The 19,935-nt window shown below is 44.6% G+C and overlaps 1 protein-coding gene across 6 annotated transcripts in view; it reads left to right on the top strand.

The window, feature by feature from the left end:
• The window catches only part of LOC119177290 (inactive peptidyl-prolyl cis-trans isomerase FKBP6), an 83,209-nt gene that overhangs the window by 17,345 nt on the left and 45,929 nt on the right, over window positions 1–19,935 (top strand). For all 6 annotated transcript variants that reach the window (XM_037428744.2, XM_075878352.1, XM_075878350.1 and 3 more), the window contains one exon: window positions 8,895–9,025. In XM_037428744.2, coding sequence (XP_037284641.1) covers window positions 8,895–9,025 — 131 coding nt within the window. The remainder of the gene's footprint in view (window positions 1–8,894; window positions 9,026–19,935) is intronic.

Here is a 19,935-nt window from a genome sequence, read left to right as displayed (position 1 = left end):
AATGCCAGGTGTACAAAAGTGCAGGCCTGGCGTTTTTTTTTTGCTACCACAGCATGAATAAAATTCATTTGCACTATTATTACAATTTGCATGCATAATGTGGCTTGAGTGGCAACGGCTAATCTGCTCCAAACTTCGAATTTGCCTGCGTGAAACTGTTTCGATATGAAATTTTACCTTCTCCAAATTCCTCCAAAACAATATCACTGTAGCCAACAACCCTTGGCGCACATTGGATAACAAACCCATCTGTTACTACTGTCGTCTGCTTGGCCATGTTGAGCGGTTCTGTCGCCGGCGCTTCCCTCATCCAGGTACCATTGATAAAACCTATGGCTACACCCACACAGATCCACCACAGATGCTGCCGCTCCATGCTGCTTCGGACACTCCTCTACCGAGTCGCCGCGCCTTCAACCCACATTGATGTTCGCCTTCACTGATGCTTCGGCGTGCACGATCGGTCCAAACGGAAAACTGACCATCGCAGTTCCGGGGGCAAGAACTGCGCCATCGTCGAACTCTACAAGGCCTCATTCTCTACCCACCAATGAAATAACTGTGTTTATTGAAGGTGTTGCCGTTCAAGCATTAATAGATAACGGAGCTGCCGTGTCTGTATTTAGTGAAGCAATGTGCCGCAAGTTAAGAAAAGTCATCATTCCGCTTTCTAGTCTCTCCCTGCGTACGGCAACAGTGCATCACGTAAATCCTTCTATGACGTGCATGGCTCGGCTACTGATACAGGACGTTCTGTACATGGTTGAATTCATCGCGTTTCCGCGCTGCTCACACGACGTCATATTAGGCTGGAACTTCCTTTCCACACATCATGCCGTTGTTGATTGTGTGCCAGCCGAACTAGAATTATCATCACTCTTCGACGCCAATTCTAATAAGCCTTCTATTTCTCGTGTTGTCACCGCGGAGATGGATATCCCACCTGTGTCTTCTGTTATTGTGCCGATCTCGTGCGACCATGCCTCTTTTTTGAACGTCATGTTCACGCCGTCAGAAGACGTCACTTTTCGAAAAAACGTTCTTCTACCTTTTCCTTTTCTGATGGTTTAAAACACTTGCGCCATCATTTATGCCACGAATATTCTTTCAGTACCAGTCACATTATTCTGTGGCGAATACTTCGGCCTTCTTGAGGACATTGATTGTGTTTGCACTAGTCAACTGCCCGATCACGCAACAAGCATTCAGATCACCAGTATTACTCCCGCTCCCATGTCCGCCACCTCTTCCCTGGACGCCTTCCTTGCATCGATTGATTCGAACCTTTTTGTTGTCCAACGAAGCCAACTCTTGACACTTCTCGACCGTTTCTGAATGTCTTTCAACTTCAAACAAATCAATCTGGGCAAAACATCTGCAATTATTCATCGTATTGACACTGGCACCCACACAGAATTGCGTCAGTGTTCATACTGGGTCTTTCTCGCCAAACTCCAAGTTATTGACACTGAAGTGTCTGATATGCTCAATCGTGGCGTCATACAGCTGTTCAACAGTCTGTGGGCCTCTTTGGTGGTACTGGTCAAAGAGAATGATGGGAGCATCCGATTCTGTGTTGATTACAGCTGCCTTAACAAGATCACGTGCAAAGATGTTTATCCGCTCCCCAGAATTGACGACGCTCTCGACTGTTTGCAAGGAGCAGAGTTCTTTTCCTTGCTGGATCTTCGATCAGGATACTGGCAGGTACTCATGGATGAAGGTGACCACGCCAAGACTGCGTTTGTAACTCCGGGCGGCTTGTACGAGTTTAACGTGATACCGTTCGGTCTTTGCAACGCCCCTGTCACCTTCGAGCATCTGATGGACAACATACTTCAAGGCTTCAAATGGCAGACGTGTCTTTGCTATCTGGACGACGTCGTCGTTTTTCCAAAAGACTTTGATACCCATCTTCCGCGCCTCGCAATTGTGTTGGATTGCCTCACAGATGCTGGGCTCGAACTAAATTTGAGAAAGTGCCATTTTGCCGCCCGGAAGCTCACCATCTTAGGGCATGTTGTCACCAAGGATGGTGTTCTACCTGACCCTGGAAAACTTCATGCTGTCACCCATTTTTCGAAGCTATCGACACTAAAAGAGCTCCAGAGCTTTATCGGCTTATGTTCATACCTTCGTCGATTTGATCATAATTTCGAATCCGTCATGGCTCCTTTAACACAGCTACTTTCTGACAGCGAGGAAATTTCAGCATGGTCCTCCGATTGCAATGACGCATTCGCGAAACTACGTCATCATTTGCTGACATCTCCACCAACTCTCCGTCACTTCGACCCAGATGCCCCTACCGAAATCCACCTCGACGCTAGTGGAGTCGGCCTTGGCGCTATTCTTGCTCAACGCAAGTCTGGCTTCGACGAGTACATCGTTTTTATGCCTGTCGCCCTCTTACTAGGGCCGAAGAGAATTATTCAGTCACAAAAAAGGAATGTCTGGCCGTCGTTTGGGCAATCACAAAATTTCGACCCTATGTCTATGGTCGCCCATTTGACGTCGTGAGTGATCACCATGCCCTCTGCTGGTTATCACCACTAAAATACTCATCTGGCCATCTCGCTCATTGGGCATTACACCTCCAAGACTATCATATGCCTGTTGTCTACAGGTCAGGCCACAGACATTCAGATGCCGACTCTTTTTCTCGCTCTCCGCTTCCCCATGAACATGGAGGTGCTTCTGTTTCCAGCCTCGATGCTGCGGCACTTTCGTACACTGACATGCCCTATGAGCAGCGCCAAGACGCTTGGATAGTCTCTATGATAGAGTTACTGTCTCAGCCGTCCCAAGTTACCGTCAATCGTTCACTGCAACGCACAGCTCGACACTTCATCATCCAGGCTGGACTCCTGTACTGTGTCGCAACTACCTTTCCGACGGCCGCTAATGGTTGCTTGGGATTTCTCGCCACCTACGTGCCAATATTTGCGACTCCTTTCACGCGGATCCTTAATGTGGCCACGCCAGTGTGATAAAAACGTATGCACGTTTCCGGCTGCGGTACTATTGGGGCGGAGTGTACCGCTTTGTCTAGTATGTACATTCGTGTTCCAAATGTCAACGCCGAAAAAGCCCACCGCACATAGCCAATGGACAGCCGTTGCCTTGCCCCTCCTGACCTTTTGACCACATCGGAATTTACTTCTACAGTCCCCTTCCCTACAGGCCTCATGGGAACCTCTGGGCAATTGTTGCCATTGATCACTTGACACGCTACGCTAAAATTGCTGCGCTGCCAGAGGCCACATTACGTGAAGTTGACTTGTTTAGCCTTCACAATCTTGTTCTACGCCATGGCACGCCTTGTGAGCTACTCAGCGATCGCGGACGTACGTTCCTCTCCGAAGCCGTACAAGCCATTCTGCGGCAATGCAATGTTGTGCATCGGCCAACCAGCGCGCACCATCTGCAAAGTTATGGAATGACCGAACAGTTTAATCGCTCACTGGGCGACATGTTATCCATGTACGTGTCCGCTGACCACACCAGCTGGAACCACATACTCTCCTTTGTAACTTACGCTTGCAACAGCGCCACTCAGTCTACAACAGGATTCTCTTCGTTTTTCCTCCTCTACGATGGCGAACCTTCCTCATTCATGGACACCATTCTCTTGTATTGTCCGGACGCTTCGGAATTCACAACTCTCTCCAAAGTCGCCACCTATGTAGAAGAATGCAGGCAACTTGCACGTTCTTTAACCGCACAAAATCAAGCGTACCAGAAGGGCTGTCCTGACAAAAACCTGTCTTCGCAGTTATATTCGCCTGGCACTTTGGTATGGCTTCGGGTTTCCTCATCTGTTCTTGGTCTTTCCATCAAGCTACTGCTGAAGTACGAAGGCCCCTATGGAGCGCTACGTCAGGCTTCGCCGGTTAACTATATTGTTGAGCCGGTTCAACCATCGACATACCGATGCCGTTGCGGCCGCAAGACTGTTCATGTCGATCGATTGAAGCCCCACTACGACCCACCGGTCCTACCCGTTCCATAGGTCGCCAGGATGGCTCTTTTTCTGGAGGCGGGGGGGGGGGGGGAGTGATTTGTAGCATTGATATATGACACAGGCAGGAACGCTAGCGAAAGAAGAAGATGAATGTTGTTGCTGCTCGCGCTCGCTCGGCTTGACAACTGGTCTGTTTTACCTGGGCGTTTTCCCCAGTAAACGTGTCTTCGGCTCACCGCTAAAGGTGAACTATCATTAGGCATGCTTCAAACTGTTCTAATATTGAATTTAACTTGTTGAAAAAATTGCCGTAAAATGACTTTGAGCAGTCTCACCCCTGAGTGTGCCGCTTTGCTTTTTACCAGACATGAAGCCCTGGTGTTTGATTGTATACATGATGATGAGAATAAAGTTCATATTCTATCAAACCTTTTTACTGTCTCCTGTATTATGAGAGCAGAAAGGACTTTGCAAGATTTATATTGGTTTAAAGATCATCATCAGTCATTTCTCGCCGTCTGCCACAGCGTTTACGTGTGTTTTTGTTGTATGCAGTTGAGTATTTGGCAAATCCTAGTGACCCCATGGCTTACATGAGCTCACTGAGATATTACATGGTGGCCTGAAAAATACTGTCTAATCGTTTTATGTTCTGGTTACCTTGTCTGGTATTACTTTCTACTATGGTTATCATTAATTAATGCTCTATTAAAGCACTGTATGGCATGACTGAAATAATAAAAGTTAAGATCTTCGCTTCTAAAGAGCATTCGGCTTTAAACTTTCTTGTTACTGTGAGATGAGTTCAAAAGGAAAATCACATTTATGATATTTTTCTTTCTTTCATGAACCTGAAATCTTACCACACCTTGCATGTTGGAGCATAACTGACTTGCCATAGTCATTGTATGTGTGCTTCGTGTTGTTAATTTGCCTTTGTGCTGCAATCTCCTAGTCTCATGGTTAGCTCATCATTGAGCAACCATGCCAGAAATGAGTTGCTCCTGCGCTGGGGTCTCAGACCAAGGCAAATTTTCGTCTATCAGGAAGTTTTTTCTGAGAAACTAACACACCTTTTTTCACATATGTCCTTTGTATGTTTGTGCTAGAAAAGGGTGGGTGACAGTTATTTTCTGTCAAGGTTAAATTTGCAAGCACCATCTCAAACGCAGTAATTGTGCAAGTATCTCATGTCTGTATCTTGAATGTTTGTCATCTTGGAATCTTGTATCTGCATAACATTGCAATTGCAAAGTAATGTTGCATAGCCTCGATTTTTGAACAAACTGGTGAAACGAACTCTGCTCACATACATCCCGAGGGGGCTAATATAAACATGTGTTCATGCTGTCAGATGAAGAAAAGTAGCTTAAGAGCACAGCTGTTGTGTCCCTATTCCTGGGATGAGTGTCGGTGCCCTGGCCAAAACCGAACAAACGAGGAAATGAAAGATTTCCGGGCTTGTGCACCTCGGGCCACGTGACGCATCTTGTTTTGCTGAGCCTGGTTGTATTTCTCTGGAACCTTCGCTGCTGAAACAGAAAGTAATAAGCAAATTAAGGTAAATTAAGAAGAATTAATAAAAATAAGAATTGACATTGTTGATTTACGTGCTTATTTTTTTGGTTACTAATGTGTAATATGATATTTTTTATACTTAGATGGTAATGCTATGTTTAACTTTATTCTTTAGATCTGAAGGTATTGCTAAGGGAAAAAATAGTTCAAATAAGAACTAATTTAATGGTACAGCTGATATCGAACTTGGATATGTAGAATTATTCGCTATATTGAATAGTTGATAAATCTCCTTGAATTTTCCCTGCAAAAGTATGGGACAGTTGCACACGTATAACGAATTCCCACAGAACACAACATCCGATGTATCAAACAATGCGCCAGGCCGAAGCCCAGAAAGTGCATTTATTCTGACAAAGAGAGCTTATTTTTCGGCCATGTTCTAACAAGGTTCGATCCCTTCTTGGGAGCAGGTGTCGAAAAGGTGGTGTGATTCATTGGTTGCGCAGCGTTTGCGAGGGCACCGGCACGTGATGCGCAATCTGTTGTTGGTGGTAACGCGTGGGAACAGTCCAAAGGGGCTAATTGCCAAGGGCACCAAAACCAAATGAATGTGAAGTGACTAGGCGGCCTTGTCACGTTGTGGGCATTTCCTTTCTTATTTGCTCATGTATGATGGCATGCGGGCCCAAAAAGTATGGCGTTCGATATCAGCAACCTAGTGACATATTTTTGGCGTTTTCAGTTATATAGTACACATCTCGGAGACATTTCTTCTTGCTTTTTTGCTTGCTGCTACAAAGCCTGTAGTGTCATCGCCATCACCAAGATAACAATGGTTGATTACATGATCATTTGAGTTCTTGTTTGTGGACAGCATTGTCACTTTTAGTTTCTGCTCTTCAGTAGTTCTTGCTTCATCGAGCTGAATTTTCTATCGGAAATGGAACTAATTGTTCTATCACTCGTAGCGATAAAAATGATGACTGGTGTATGGAACGACGTCAAGCAAGGAACTGTCGGGCAGTTTTCTCGTTTGCTTAGGTGACAGGTGACAACCTAGTGCACGTCATCTTAGCTGACAGCGGCGTACGGTGCCTTCTGCTATTTATTAGCATTTTCAGGTACCACCTCAGACCAAAGTGCAGAAAGTGCCTTCATCAGTGCAGATAATGAAGTCGGTTTTTAACTGCATCGATTCTGATATCATGGAGGAGGTTGCCGGTGCCGTGAAAGTGGACCTGTGCGGCTCTAAAGATGCTAAAGCTGCTGCTAAACATATTACTATGCTAAAGAACTTAGATTGGTGCTCACTGTCAATCACCACTTTTGTGGCTGAAAGAGCTGAATTCGCTTAGTTTGAAAGCTTCAATGCTCAATTAATAACAATGACTTGAAGAACATGATGACTTGCAAGAGGCAAGACAAGTCTACAGACTTTTTTCATGCGAAATAAAGTGGAGAAACTTGCGAAAGAAGTTGTCACCTTTTCTTAAGCTCACTGTGTGCGAATCATCATGTTAATGCTTCTCACGATTTCCGAAAGCCATTCCGAGAGTTGCAGTGCATTAATATAAGTCTTAAATATGCATATTTCTTATATTGAATTATCGATATATCGAACTGTTTTGCGATTATCTTTGCACTGAGAGAAACAATGTCTCGAATAGAAATAGTTGGTCTGTGAAAATGAGTTTAGTCTTACAAAATCTGTGCGAGAAATAAGCACAGGCAAGCCTTTGTGTTAATTGTTCATTCTGATGTAATTACTGTGATTGATGCCCGAGTGTTGTTAGACGTCTACAGCTCTCATTTTTGCGAAATACTTATTTTTTGTGAAATAAAATGTACAATGCTTGTGATGGGATGCAAATGAGGGCAAATTAAAGGTACTTTTGTGTGTTTGCAAGCTAGCTGTTAGTTAGAAGCTGCTGGTATTGCAGGGTTAGTTATAAAATTAATGTGCATTTTATAGGAAAAGTAGATTTATTGATTGAACTTGTACAGATAGTTGAAATTCTTGAAGATACTCTCCCCCACATCAGTAGACCTGCAAGGCGTGTCTGCCATGCCTCAAAGGTGCCCTGAAAGTCTTCGACGGGAATGCTTTTCAGGAGTGTTGTCACATGCTTTTTGATGTTCTCACGATCTTACAATGCTTGCCTTTCAGCTTTCTCTTCAGTAGGAGAAACAGAATAAAGTCACAGATCCAAGTGAGAACTGTAAGGGGAATGGGGGACCACTGGGGCGTTGCTCTGGGTCAGGCACTTAGTAACGATGGAAGGCGGGGGACTGGGGGGCATTGTCATGGTGGAGCTTGACCGTGTCCTTGATGTCAGCCCTCACGCACATGATCTGGTGTTTTAATCTTTTGAGCACCCCCAAAAATGCAGTGTTTATAGTTTTTTCCTGCGGTACAAGCTCAATTTTCTAGATTCTCGTTTGACGGTCGCAACGCAAAACTTCAGGCACATGATTCACATTTTCATCGTTTCTGGCGGTAGGGGCGATCGCCCCCCCCTCCCCCAAATCGTGTTAGCAACCCCTTTACCTCTCTTCAGTGCTTGCCGTCCACCTGCTATCCTCAATTAGGACAAATGAGCGGGACCACTTTGAGCACACGTTAAAAGTATTTGTGCTCTGAGAGAGTTTTTGTGGTATTAAAAACAAAAAATAATGACCACGCCACTCTTTCCAATGGTACTGCAAGCAACCGCCCCTCCCCCCCTCTAAAATGACTGGCTGGATCCGCCCTTGCCTTATTGACACTCGGCTTGGACATTTCAGCATACTTTAGGTCATGAGATGAATGTACCACTGCATAATGCTATTGAGATTTATGTTATAATAAGTGAAATCAAGACGAGAACCTTCTGCTTTTGTTGGGGTGTTATTTCTGGATGTTTCTAGTATATAGCATTGGTATATTGAGAAAGTTTAAAGTGCAAGCGTGGAAATGCTGAAGAAAAGGCATAACAGTGGGGAACGGAAAGCAAAGAGAGACGACATGAGAGCAGAGTGCCAACTGATTGCTCACGACACAATGTAAACGGCGGGGGGGGGGGGGGGGGGGGTTAATTTTCTAGGCTACTATTCCATGTATTCCTATGGGAGCGGGGACTGGGAACTTTAGATCTCCCCCCCCCCCCCCCCCCCTTGTACATATATGTTACAGGTAAAATATTTTATCTAGAAGACATCAGTGATCTGACACATTTCAGTTGAATGTTCGATAGAACAAAGGTACAAGTTGGTAGTTATTGCTCGTGTTGTCCCTTTTTGTTTTTCAATCCTCAATCGTTACACCATTCCTTCAGAACTTCCGTCATTGCACTGCAAACCCTTTCAATGTGCACTTTAGCCAACTAGCCCAAATAGCGGTTCATCTTCAATAGTATGGGTTCTTCTGCAGGTATTGAAGTCAGGTGTTGGGCCCGTGGTGTCACCAGGCAGTGGTGTATGTTTCCACTACAATGCCTACCTGGAAATGGCTGATGAACCGTTTGATTCCACGCAACTGCGGGGCCGTCCCTTCCGCTGCCTGTATGTAGTCTTTTCTTAAAGGTTGTTGATTAAGGGGAGAGGCTACACTTGATGGGCAACTTTTTTTTATTTATCTATAGATCTGAACGAAATTTTCTCAGTTTGTGTATTTCGATGTGCATATTCTAAAAATGTAATTACTTTTTTGATAGGTCAAGTAGTTTACAAGATACTTCACAATCAATGTAAAACCTGGGTCCTTTGTTTGCAGCCTAATTAGCATCTAAGCAGGAAGCACCAAAATACTGGGGACAGTGTAGAAACAATGTAGGATGTTTAAAGAGTGCAATGTGCTATAAATAAATTTTTTGGGCCAATTCAACAAGAATTAGAGGACATCACTGTTCAGAGAAAAAAAAAAGCTACCTTTACCTGTGACACATGCGACCCAATTAAAAAACTTTTAGATCTGTATATTGCTTTCAAAATAAGCATATTGCATACTATATGCATTTATCTTTCTGGCAAAAAAAAAAAAGAATTATGCTGATAGCTCGAATAGAACAGAAGTTATTTTCCCTCCAACTTGGCAATGTGCCAAAATTGATGTTTTGAGAAAATGAGGAAGAATGTTTCATAACACCTTTATTGAAAAAATACTAATAAAATCTTATGAAAATGCACCAGGGGTATAATCTGGATGCATCCCATCCTTATGCTTCTTCTTGACCAGCTTTCTCAGACTTTGGGACGCTTCTATTTATTTGAGGTTGCACTCTGACGACAGTCCTTCTCCCTAGCCCTCAGGTATGTGCTGCTGAATATCGTGATGTCCAGCTGCTCTAGAATTGCAGCATATGTATTGACACTGTCCGTGTTGAAGCACAGCACAGCTTCTGCAGCAGCAGCTTGCACAGCAGAAAGAGAAGCGTGCTGCTCCTTTAATACCAAACTCCAAATCACGGATTGGAGGCTTTCGTGTGAATTCTGAGTCTTACCTAGTTGGCATCTTGTCTCACTGCTGCGCCACTGGACTCCAAAAAGCGCTCGATTTTTCGCATTGTTGCCGACACCGACGAAAGACCCTCAAGTGTGGTGGTTGTCCTGCGGGTGTGTCGTCGCATACTTTACTGGCATTGATTACATCAGCGTCTACCCGCACACGGCCAAAGTTGACATAGCGCACGCTGTCAGGAAGGCTCGTGCCTACGCACTCTTCACTGTTGCCGATAGCATCGGCGCGGTCATAATTCACAAAGCGTCCGCTATCCGAGGAAGCCGTCTTGCACACTCCTCCATTGATAACATCTTCAGTACACAGGCGGCCAGCGTCCACGCCGCGCACGCACGAGGAACCGTCTTTGGTTACGACGGCGTTATCAAACAACGTCAGCGCTTGCTTCCGCGACACAGTAGCAGCACCATTGGGCTTTCTGCCTTTTTTCTGTGAATGGCGAAAATGATGCTGCGATCAGAACTTTTTTGCGCCACCAGGCATAGTGAGACGCACAAGCACGTTAGGGATACAAGTTGCGATACCGTCGCAAGGGCGATACCCTTTCAAAATGGCGGCAGACACTGCGAGGGAGTTTTCCTGGCAAATCGGGAAGTGCCATTTTGTTCACGTGTGTCAAGCAATCAATGGAATCACGTGCTGAACGTATTTTTGATTTTGCTTATTTTGCTTTTGCTAGGGGCACATAGTTGTCTACTCTAAAAGAAAAAAAAAAAAGCTATAAGCGCGAGCTTTCCTACAAGACCAAAATGGCTCTGTAGAGCACGTAGTTCGCGTGCTGTTGGCGATTGAAGTACTGCTAGTTTACACTACAGTATAAAAGTCCGCTTGCGCGCAGTTGCTCTCTTTATGGGTTATAACTTGAGCAATAAGAGGAATTTCGGAGCCAAACTTTGCTGATAGGTGCGGAAGGGCATCGGCAACACGAAAATGATGACAGGGAAAATGCGGTTTTTGGGCTGATTTTTCGACTTCTAAGTGCCATGTCCCTTCTTAAAAGGAATAGAAAAAACAAGCATAGTGGGTGATAAATAAAATAAATTTCCAGAAATTTGGATTGGGGAAATGTTTATGTCATCATATACGTTAGTAAAATTGTCTCGCTTAGTTTATGTAGCCCCGCTGCGGCAGTCTAGTGGCTAAGGTATTCGGTTGCTGACCCGCAGGTCGCGGGGTCAAATCCCAGTTACGGTGGCTTCATTTTCAATAGAGGCGAAAAGCTCTGTGGACCCATCAGGGTTGCAACAGCTGCATCAATTTGATACGATTCCTCATTGTTGTGCCGAGTTGCGCCAAAGTCATGAAGTTTGCTGAAATTGCACTACGCTGCGCCAGAATGCCCAACCCGCCTCAGAATCGTCTCAGGTGCCCTAATTTCAGCAAAAAATCGAACCAAGCGCACAGACCCTTACTCATTAGGGAAGGAAACTCGAGAGGCAATCGACCAGAATATGTATAAGGGAAGTAACAATGCCTCGCGCCCATCGTTACGCTGACCACAGTGGATACCTATCGATGAAATGGTGAAACTTCAAGCGAAAACAAATGTTTGTATGTATATATATATATATAGATGTGTTGCCGTAGCCATTAAAGGTACGAACACACTAGCGGCGCCACACTCTCCCGCACACCGCTCGCGAGACGCTGCTTTTCTCTCTTTCTCCTGCCGAGCGTCGTGGAATTTCTGCCGCCAACGGAGTCGCTTGCTGGGCTATGTTTGCCACTTATGCCGGCTTCCACGCAAGCAAACCACTAATGAGCCCATGCTTTTCCTCCCTTCCTTCTCACATCTGCGGTGCCTCCTCACCCATGCCTTTTTCTCTCTCTGCCTGTCGTCGAGAAGAGAAGCCGCGAGCCGGCAGCTTGCAGGTGGGTGCACGCGTCTCGACATGTCCATTCTTGTCTCACTTTTCCCGTGGCGCCGCCAATGTGGACAGCGTGCCGCTGGCTGCCGAGCAGAGGCACCAACGGGCAGGACGCCGCCGTAGCATGCTTCCCACCTGTGTGTTCGTACCTTAACGCTTCGTGGGAAATATGAATTTCCTGGTCAGAAAATGAAAACGCTGTATAGAATGTAAGGAACGTATGCTGCGTTTTCCGCTGCGAACAAGGTTGACGTGCGGCGAACACCGTCGTTGCCAGCCGTCATGTTGGTTTCCATAGCAATAGAACATAAAACATTTTTCTGGCTTGAAGTTGCGTCGTCCCGGCGGCAGATATCCATCGCTGGACCAGCAGGTGCGCGCCATTGTTACTTTATCTGGTCGAACACGCCTTGCAAGTGAGCCTAAAAGTTGTGCCTTAAACCTAATCTCACCACAAAATAAAGAAGGGTTTGCTGGGGTTGGGGGGAGGGTGGTTGTAGCGGTTCAAAAATTGCTTGGCCTTGTTCAAGCCTGCGCAAAACGGCGCTTGAGCCATCTTCGCCACAGTACACTGGTGTCCTGCGGAAAAGGCTAATAAGCTTTGTATGGGGCTGTTAGTGGTAGTCACGGAACACAGCACATTTTGTTCAATTACTCATGCAATTATGCACAGCATAATTGAGTACTCCTATGATCACTGACATCTAAAATAGTTACTGGCAATCATTTGGAGCAGCGAATAACATACCTGCGGCCCTAAAATAAAAAAAATGTGCATCAGTCTTTTTTTTTTGCCACCCTTACTTTTCGGTTTTACGAATCTCCGGAATTTCAAGGTCGCCAGCTTAGCAGAGCCTTATTTGAATTCACAGAGTCTCTCAAAGGGTTCAACAGGCGCAGTAAATGCTCGTTTGGACTCCATCATTGTTTGCTCTGCGGTGTAATTCAGAATACTTATTTTATTGATATAGCAGTGCTTGTTCACTCTGCACAATTAAGGTGGTTGAATGTTTTATGCCCAATTTTCTTTTTAAATCTAAGCCTTCTTTTTTATAGTCGTACAAATTTTGTCTTTCATGATAAAAATTTTTGCATTTTTCTCACAACCTGCTTCAAATTTGGATTTTAGTGCTCCAAAAGTAACATTTGGTGCTCCGAAAATTGCTCCAAATTTATTTTAGCTGTTGCACCCCTGGCCCGTGTGCTCAGATTTCAGTGCACATTAAAGAACTCTAAGTGGTCGAAATTTCCGCAGCGCTCTGCTACGGCGTCTCAATCATATGGTGGTTTTGGGACGTTAAAGCTCTCATATCAATCAAATCGATCAGTTTCTTATGTAAACTTTTAAGTCGGAAGAACGTGTTAAAATCTGGGAATGTCCTTTCCATTTATGTTAAGTGAATGCTATAAGTCTGTGATGGTTGTCAAGAAGGTTAAACAAAAACCATGTGTTATTCAAGGCACCCATAACATTAGTGGAAAACTCCCATTTTTAGCAAAATGTTTCACTAGTATGTTATAACAGGGCTAAGTGTGTGGTACTGTACATAAACCAAAACTATGTTCAGCCAGTTGATTTCTCACATTAATTTACCAGTAGTTTTCGGCAAGCACTATTGGAAAGAGTGCAAAATAAATGAACATATGCCGACTTGTAACCAATTTTAACAAGGGAACCTTGAAACTTTATTCCAGTATTCAGGATGCTAAGGGCAGTGGTAAAAAAGCCTCTAATGGGCTTTACTGGAACCACGACTTCTTATAAATGGGTGGCATAGACAACATTTTTATTGCAATGAAGATGTACAAATTTAGCAAGCAGTTTAGTGACAGTTTATGCAAGTCAAATAAAGCATGAAGATTGAAGACAATAAGCTTCAAAGGTTAAACTGAAAAAAAAAATACAAATGATTGTAATTGTTTCTTATACATATGAAATCAATACTAGACTGCAATGATATAAGAAGTACAAGATTAGCACCAGTCAAATTGGGCATGGGCCCATGTGATAAGAGACAAATGTTTTGAAAGAAAAAAAAAAAAACTTCTGTGTAATTTTACTCAGATGGCAGATATGGCATTCAATCTAAACGGCAAGAGAAAGCGAAAAATTTTTTGCTGTAGTTAGTGCGCCTGCGTGCGATAAACCACGTGTGATTGAGACAGGTGTTATGATTAACCTTGTGGTGGTTTAGGACTGCAATGGTTCCTAAAAAGTTGTTGCCTTTTAATCCTGTGCGGTAACATTTCACAAGCATTACGTGACAGCAATCTGGCAGTAATCTGGTTCAATCTGGTTCTGGTTGAGTAGGTTCATGTCCTCAAATATGGGAGTGGTGTGACTGCAATAAGAAACATTTGCTATGGCCTGAACAATCCTTTTCTGTATGACGTGCAATTTGCGGATATTTGCTAATGTTGTCGTACCACAAACCAGATGACAGTAGTTAACATGAGATAAAAACAAGGATTTATAGATGAAAAGTTTCACTGTCTTAGGGGGTGAGAAATGCACCAGTGATATTGTGGCTGAAATCCTTGATATAGTGCCAGATACCTTTTCAGTATGTGCGTTCCAGAACATGCTCATTGAAAATTATTCCAGGGCACTTAATACGCTGTACTATCTGCAGTTCTGAACTACCAAGTTTTAATGGTACATGACAAGGGGTTTGTCTATTTGTCGGCCTTAAATATACAGCTTTTGTTTTGATGTGTTTAATTTTAAACAGGTAATGCTTGTCCACGTGGCCAACTTTGCCCGTATCTCATTTGCATCATTGAGTTTTGATCATTTTTTCAGCAGTAAGAAGCAAGGTTGTATCATCAGCATATATAATACATTTTACCGACGTGGCAATATTTACAATATCATTTATGTATATTCAAAAAAGATACCTCCTGCTGCAAATACATTAGGTATGATTTATTTATTTAATGAGTTGTAAGAAGACACCTCAAAAGCCATAGTGTGCACATTTATTTAGCAGTGTAGTATGATTTATTGGGTCAAATGCCTTTGAATAATCTACGAAAATGCCTAACGTGTGAAGTGCGCTTTCAAAAGTGTTTAGTATAAATTCCTTCCGCTATAAAAAAGCATGTTCGGTCGCACGGCTTTTATAAAACCAAACTGCGAAGGAATGATAGTGTGGTGCTTATCTAGTAAGGAAACCATGCGCTTTTGAATTAGTTTTTCCAGTCCCTTTAAGCCGGTAATTGTCAAGTGCATTTTTATCTCCTCCTTTTTACAACACAACCACTTTTGTAACTTGGAACTTATGTGGAAAATTCCGTTGGAAAAAATGAAGATTAAAGATGTACTTCAATGATCCAGCAATGATATCTTAAGTGTTTGATCAGATTAATCTGTATATCATATGCATCACAGCACAAGCTGTTTTTCACAGACGAAAAAGCATTTGGAACTTCGCTGGTTGTTGTTGGCGCCAAAAATTCCAAACTAGAATAGGCATAATTGTGATGAAATATTCAGGAAAGTGTTAATTCATTGGTAGAATTCTATGGGACATTAGTTCTATCCAATTCTGCTCAGTTAAAGCATGATGCTTCTAATTCGATGGTTTACTGTGCATGTTGAAAAACACTTCTGGAGGTGCACCTGTCTTCTTATGTGTCCTTGTGTATATGTGCATTGAAATACCGTTGAACCTGCTTACAACGAACATTCATATAATGAATTCCTCGATATAACGAAGTTTTTCAATTCCCCACCGTTGCTCTATAGAAGCACATGTATTCGCAACCTCTATGTAACAAAGTAACAGCGGGAGGCAACCTTGATATAACGAATTTTACCACAGACAATTTAGGAATTTCGCTTCGCATTTTGGCTTCTTGGTACGAGCGGGCATCTTCTGCGGCTGCCGTGCCGTCGACGAGGCAACGGCGGCGCACAAGGCGAGTGTGGGTGTGCGCCAGGCGGTCAGGCGGGCCTGCACTCCACGAAACGGCGTGGCCGCCATTCTCGCCACTGCGGGCACATTCGCGAGTGTGCCCCCCTCCCCCCCCCCAACTCTTAACCGAATCAAAACAAAAACAAGAAAACTACTTTTGCACGGTGGCAGTGCCACGCTTTTAGTTAGCGTCACATATGTGGGGCCATGTTGCCTATGGAGAGCGCTTTACCCAATAGCTTTCTGCAATATCCGTGTTTGTGTCCTTGACGTTCGCTCTTCATTTTCGACGCCGCGCGCGCGTGCAGTTTCACTGTGCTTGCATGGTGTGGCCTTGACGACGTTCAGCCTTTTTTTTTCTTATTGTGATAGCAAATATATGGATAGTCTCGGCTGAATTTTGTTCTTTCGCTACCGCCGCCATTCACTGTATATATATATATATATATATATATATATATATATATATATTTTATGAGACCACGTCTGGTACAGCAGTAACCAGGTTATCTTTTTAATCCAGACGCACAAGCCAGAGAGCCAGCCCGCGTGACATACGATGATGATCACTACAATGGTTTGGTCATACAGATGAAGATGAAGTACACAGTCAGCTATTTTCCCCCCTTCGTGAAAGAGGGCAGCAAGTTAGAAAGGGTTGGCATGCCGAATATATCGTTTCAGTCGAGAGATGTGGGCGATCTCGGTGTGGCGGCGACGGTGATCAGGAGCCACGTTGACAGGAGCAACGCGATAGTTGGCTTCAAATGTTCGTTCCAGGACGGTGTATGGACCGAGATATTGGTGAAGGAATTTTTCGCCGAGCCCAGGTGCACGAACAGGTGTCCACAAAAGGGCTTCGTCGCCTGGGCGGAATACAACTCGACGCTTTGCATCACTGTCGATTTTTCTCTTGTCCTGAATGGTAGCAGTGTTGGTGCGGGCAATTTCACGGCAGCGGGCGACACGAGCGGCGAACTCTTCCGGGAGAGATGAAGATGGATTGGAAGATGTGGACAAAATGGTGGTGTCCAGAACAAAAGTCGGTACACGGCCATACATCAGAAAAAAAGGGCTGAAATTCGTCGCACGCTGTATGGCAGTATTATATGCGAACGTGACGAAAGGAAGTATAGTGTCCCATTTTTTGTGATCCGGTTGAACGTACATAGAGATCATGTCGGACAAAGTTCGGTGAAAACGCTCAGTCAGACCATTAGTTTCTGGGTGATACACTGATGTGGTCTTGTGGATGGTGTTAGAGGCCTGGAGGACTTCAGCAAGGACATGTGAAAGAAATGTCTTGCACGGTCACTAAGGAGCACACGCGGTGCGCCATGTCGTAAAATAATGGCGCAAAGGAAAAAATCGCCTACTTCAAAGGTAGCACCAGACGAAAAAGCTGCCGTCTCCGCGTAGCGAGTAAAGTGGTCTACGGCAGTAACAATCCAACGGTGACCGGCTAGCGTAAGCGGAAGAGGTCCGTATAAGTCTGTGCCCACAAATTCAAAGGGAGTGGACGGGCACGGCAGTGGTTGCAATGGCCCCGCGGTAAAAGACGTGGTACGTTTTCGGTGCTGGCATGAGGCGCAGGAAGCGACGTACTTGGTGACAGAAGTGGAGAGGCCAGGCCAAAAGCAGCGAGTCTTGAGGCGGTCGTAAGTCTTGTGGAACCCTAATTGGCCAGGTGTCGCATCGTCATGAAACGCTTGTAGAACTTCCAAACGAAGTGAGCGAGGAATGACGGGAACCCATTGGTTACCGAGAGGATGGTAAATTCGCCGACATAATGTTCCATCTTGAAGCTTGAAACGGGCAAGTTTTTGTCTTAGGCGGCTGTTTAGAGCACGCGATCAGCCAGTGAGTCGATCGATGATTGTGTGGCAGTAGGTATCGGCATGTTGGAGTGAGGCCAGGTCTGTGGACGAAAGAAGGTCCGCTGAGGCAACTAACTGTTCCGAAGAAGCAGTCGTCTGTTTGGTCACTTTGCTGGTGGTGACGAACATATGGAAGGTGACACTTCGGTGCTTTGCGAGGGCGGGCAACGTGACAAAGCATCGGCATCTTGGTGCTCTCGACCCGACCTATATGTGACGTTGTAGTCATACTCTTGCAATCGTAGTACCTAACGGCCAAGGCATCCTGACAAATTTTCGAGAGACGATAACCAACACAGAGCATGATGGTCAGTCAATATTGTGAAATGCCGGCCGTATAAATAAGGGCGAAACTTTTGTATGGACTACACAATGGCGAGACATTCTTGCTCAGTGATGCTCTAATTTTGCTCAGCAGGTGACAGAGTACAGCTCGCGTAGGCCACGACTTGTTCTTCGGAAGTGTGGTTCCGCTGAAGAAGGACAGCACCGATGCCAAGTCCACCTGCGTCAGTGTGTAGCACAGTAGGTGCTGCAGGGTCGAAATGGCGAAGCACTGGCCGTGATGTGAGGCATTGCTTGAGGGTGTGAAAAGCGGCTTCGCAGTCATCCGACCAGACAAAAGGTGCGCTTGTGGTCAGAAGTTTGTGCAGAGGAGCCGCAATAGTAGCGAAATCACGTACAAAGCGGCGGAAATAGGACCCCAAGCAAACGAAGCTGCGGAGGTCTATGGGTGTGGTTGGTGTAAAAAAGTGCATTACCGCGGCAACCTTGTTGGGATCGGGCTCAACGCCATGTTTACTGACGACGTGACTTAATGTGACTTTTCCTAATTTCGGACAACCGTGTCCTCACCACCGTGGGGATGTCAGATTAGGCGCTGATGAAAACTCTCCATGACCACGGTGACAACATATCTTCGGAGGTCGGCTCGTAACACGCTTCCATCTTGCACCGCGCTGCGAGTTCGCAGTCTGGTAGCTTACGCGATTTCGCGGCACCATGTTGGTGCGTTGAATGCAATGCTGTGAAGGCGATAGCAAAAAGTTGTAATGTTATAAGAAGTAAGGCCTGCAGCCAATTCTTTTCGATTCAATATCGCAGAACTCGTACAAGACGCTGGTGTGAGCAAATACGGCCCTCCAGTCAGAAGTGCTCGTTCAAGACCGGTGGTTTACTTTTTGTTTGAGCATGCCACGACAGTTCTAACACGCGGGAGATGTTATCTTATGCAGTTTCCAGGCGATATGGGATGTGCCGGCTCTTATGATCTCTGCTTCAGCTGCGCTCGCGCGCTTTTACCCGCTCATGAAAGTTGCGATGCACCCGTGCGTGTTATGGAACGTGGCGGCGACGGCGAAAACTCGCCGAGAGTGTCCATACAATTGCCATCGCAACAGCAAAGCAGTTTTTTATGTGTTTTTGGTTAGTTCTGCCTTCAGTCCCCCTTTTGTTTATTTGTGCATTTATTTTTCAAAATTTCAGGCCGAACCTACATATAACGAAATCCTCTTTATAACGAATTTTTCCGGGAATTTATCGATTTCGTTATATCTAGGTTTAACGGTTGTACAAGAAAATTAATATGTTCAATATCACCCAGCTTTGACATGTTTTAAATAAATGAATGTTGGGCTAAAATTGTATAATTGAACATCATCTAACCAGGTGTCCGGGTGCGACATCTGAAATAGTGCGCGCTTGCTTGCATCCAGGTTAGCTGTTAACATAGCTTCAAACGAAATTGTTGTAAAGATGATCGCCTTTTTTGGGGTGCTTCAAGGTGGAAATTTTCTGTCTATTTGTCTGTCTTTCTGTCAATTGATTCAGCCACCCGAGCAAAAATTTAATTTTTTGCTGAACAACCTCCCATCCTTAGCTTGTAGGGCATGCTATTAAATATAGGCTCGACGTGACAAACGTTTCATTTCAGAATCAACAGAATGTGCGAGTTGGCAAGTATTTCATTCGTTCATGTCTTGTTCTATCTATCGTTTCAGTCCTCACCCCTAGGCGCATCTTGTCTCTCTGTCCACTTATCTCTGTATAACTTACTTCACTCTTGTTTCCTTCATTTTTGTCTGTCAAGCATGTAGTGTACGTGGTTAGCACACTGTAACGATGTCAACACTTGCTAAAACTACAGAAGTCTCGGCACTTGTCTTGAACCTTTGTTGGGGGTAGGAAGCTACTTTAGATGACATCAAGGCTACACTTTTCTACACTATGATGATATGGTAAAAAAGTCAAGCTAACAACCTAGATTGTGCGTAGTTTCTAGAGTTGCACCAAT

The sequence above is a fragment of the Rhipicephalus microplus genome, chromosome X, assembly GCF_043290135.1.
Source record: "Rhipicephalus microplus isolate Deutch F79 chromosome X, USDA_Rmic, whole genome shotgun sequence".
In the NCBI taxonomy this organism is placed as follows: Eukaryota; Metazoa; Arthropoda; class Arachnida; order Ixodida; family Ixodidae; genus Rhipicephalus; species Rhipicephalus microplus.
The sequence above is the reverse complement of the archived record's forward strand: the minus strand, read 5'-3'. Positions and strand labels throughout refer to the sequence as shown.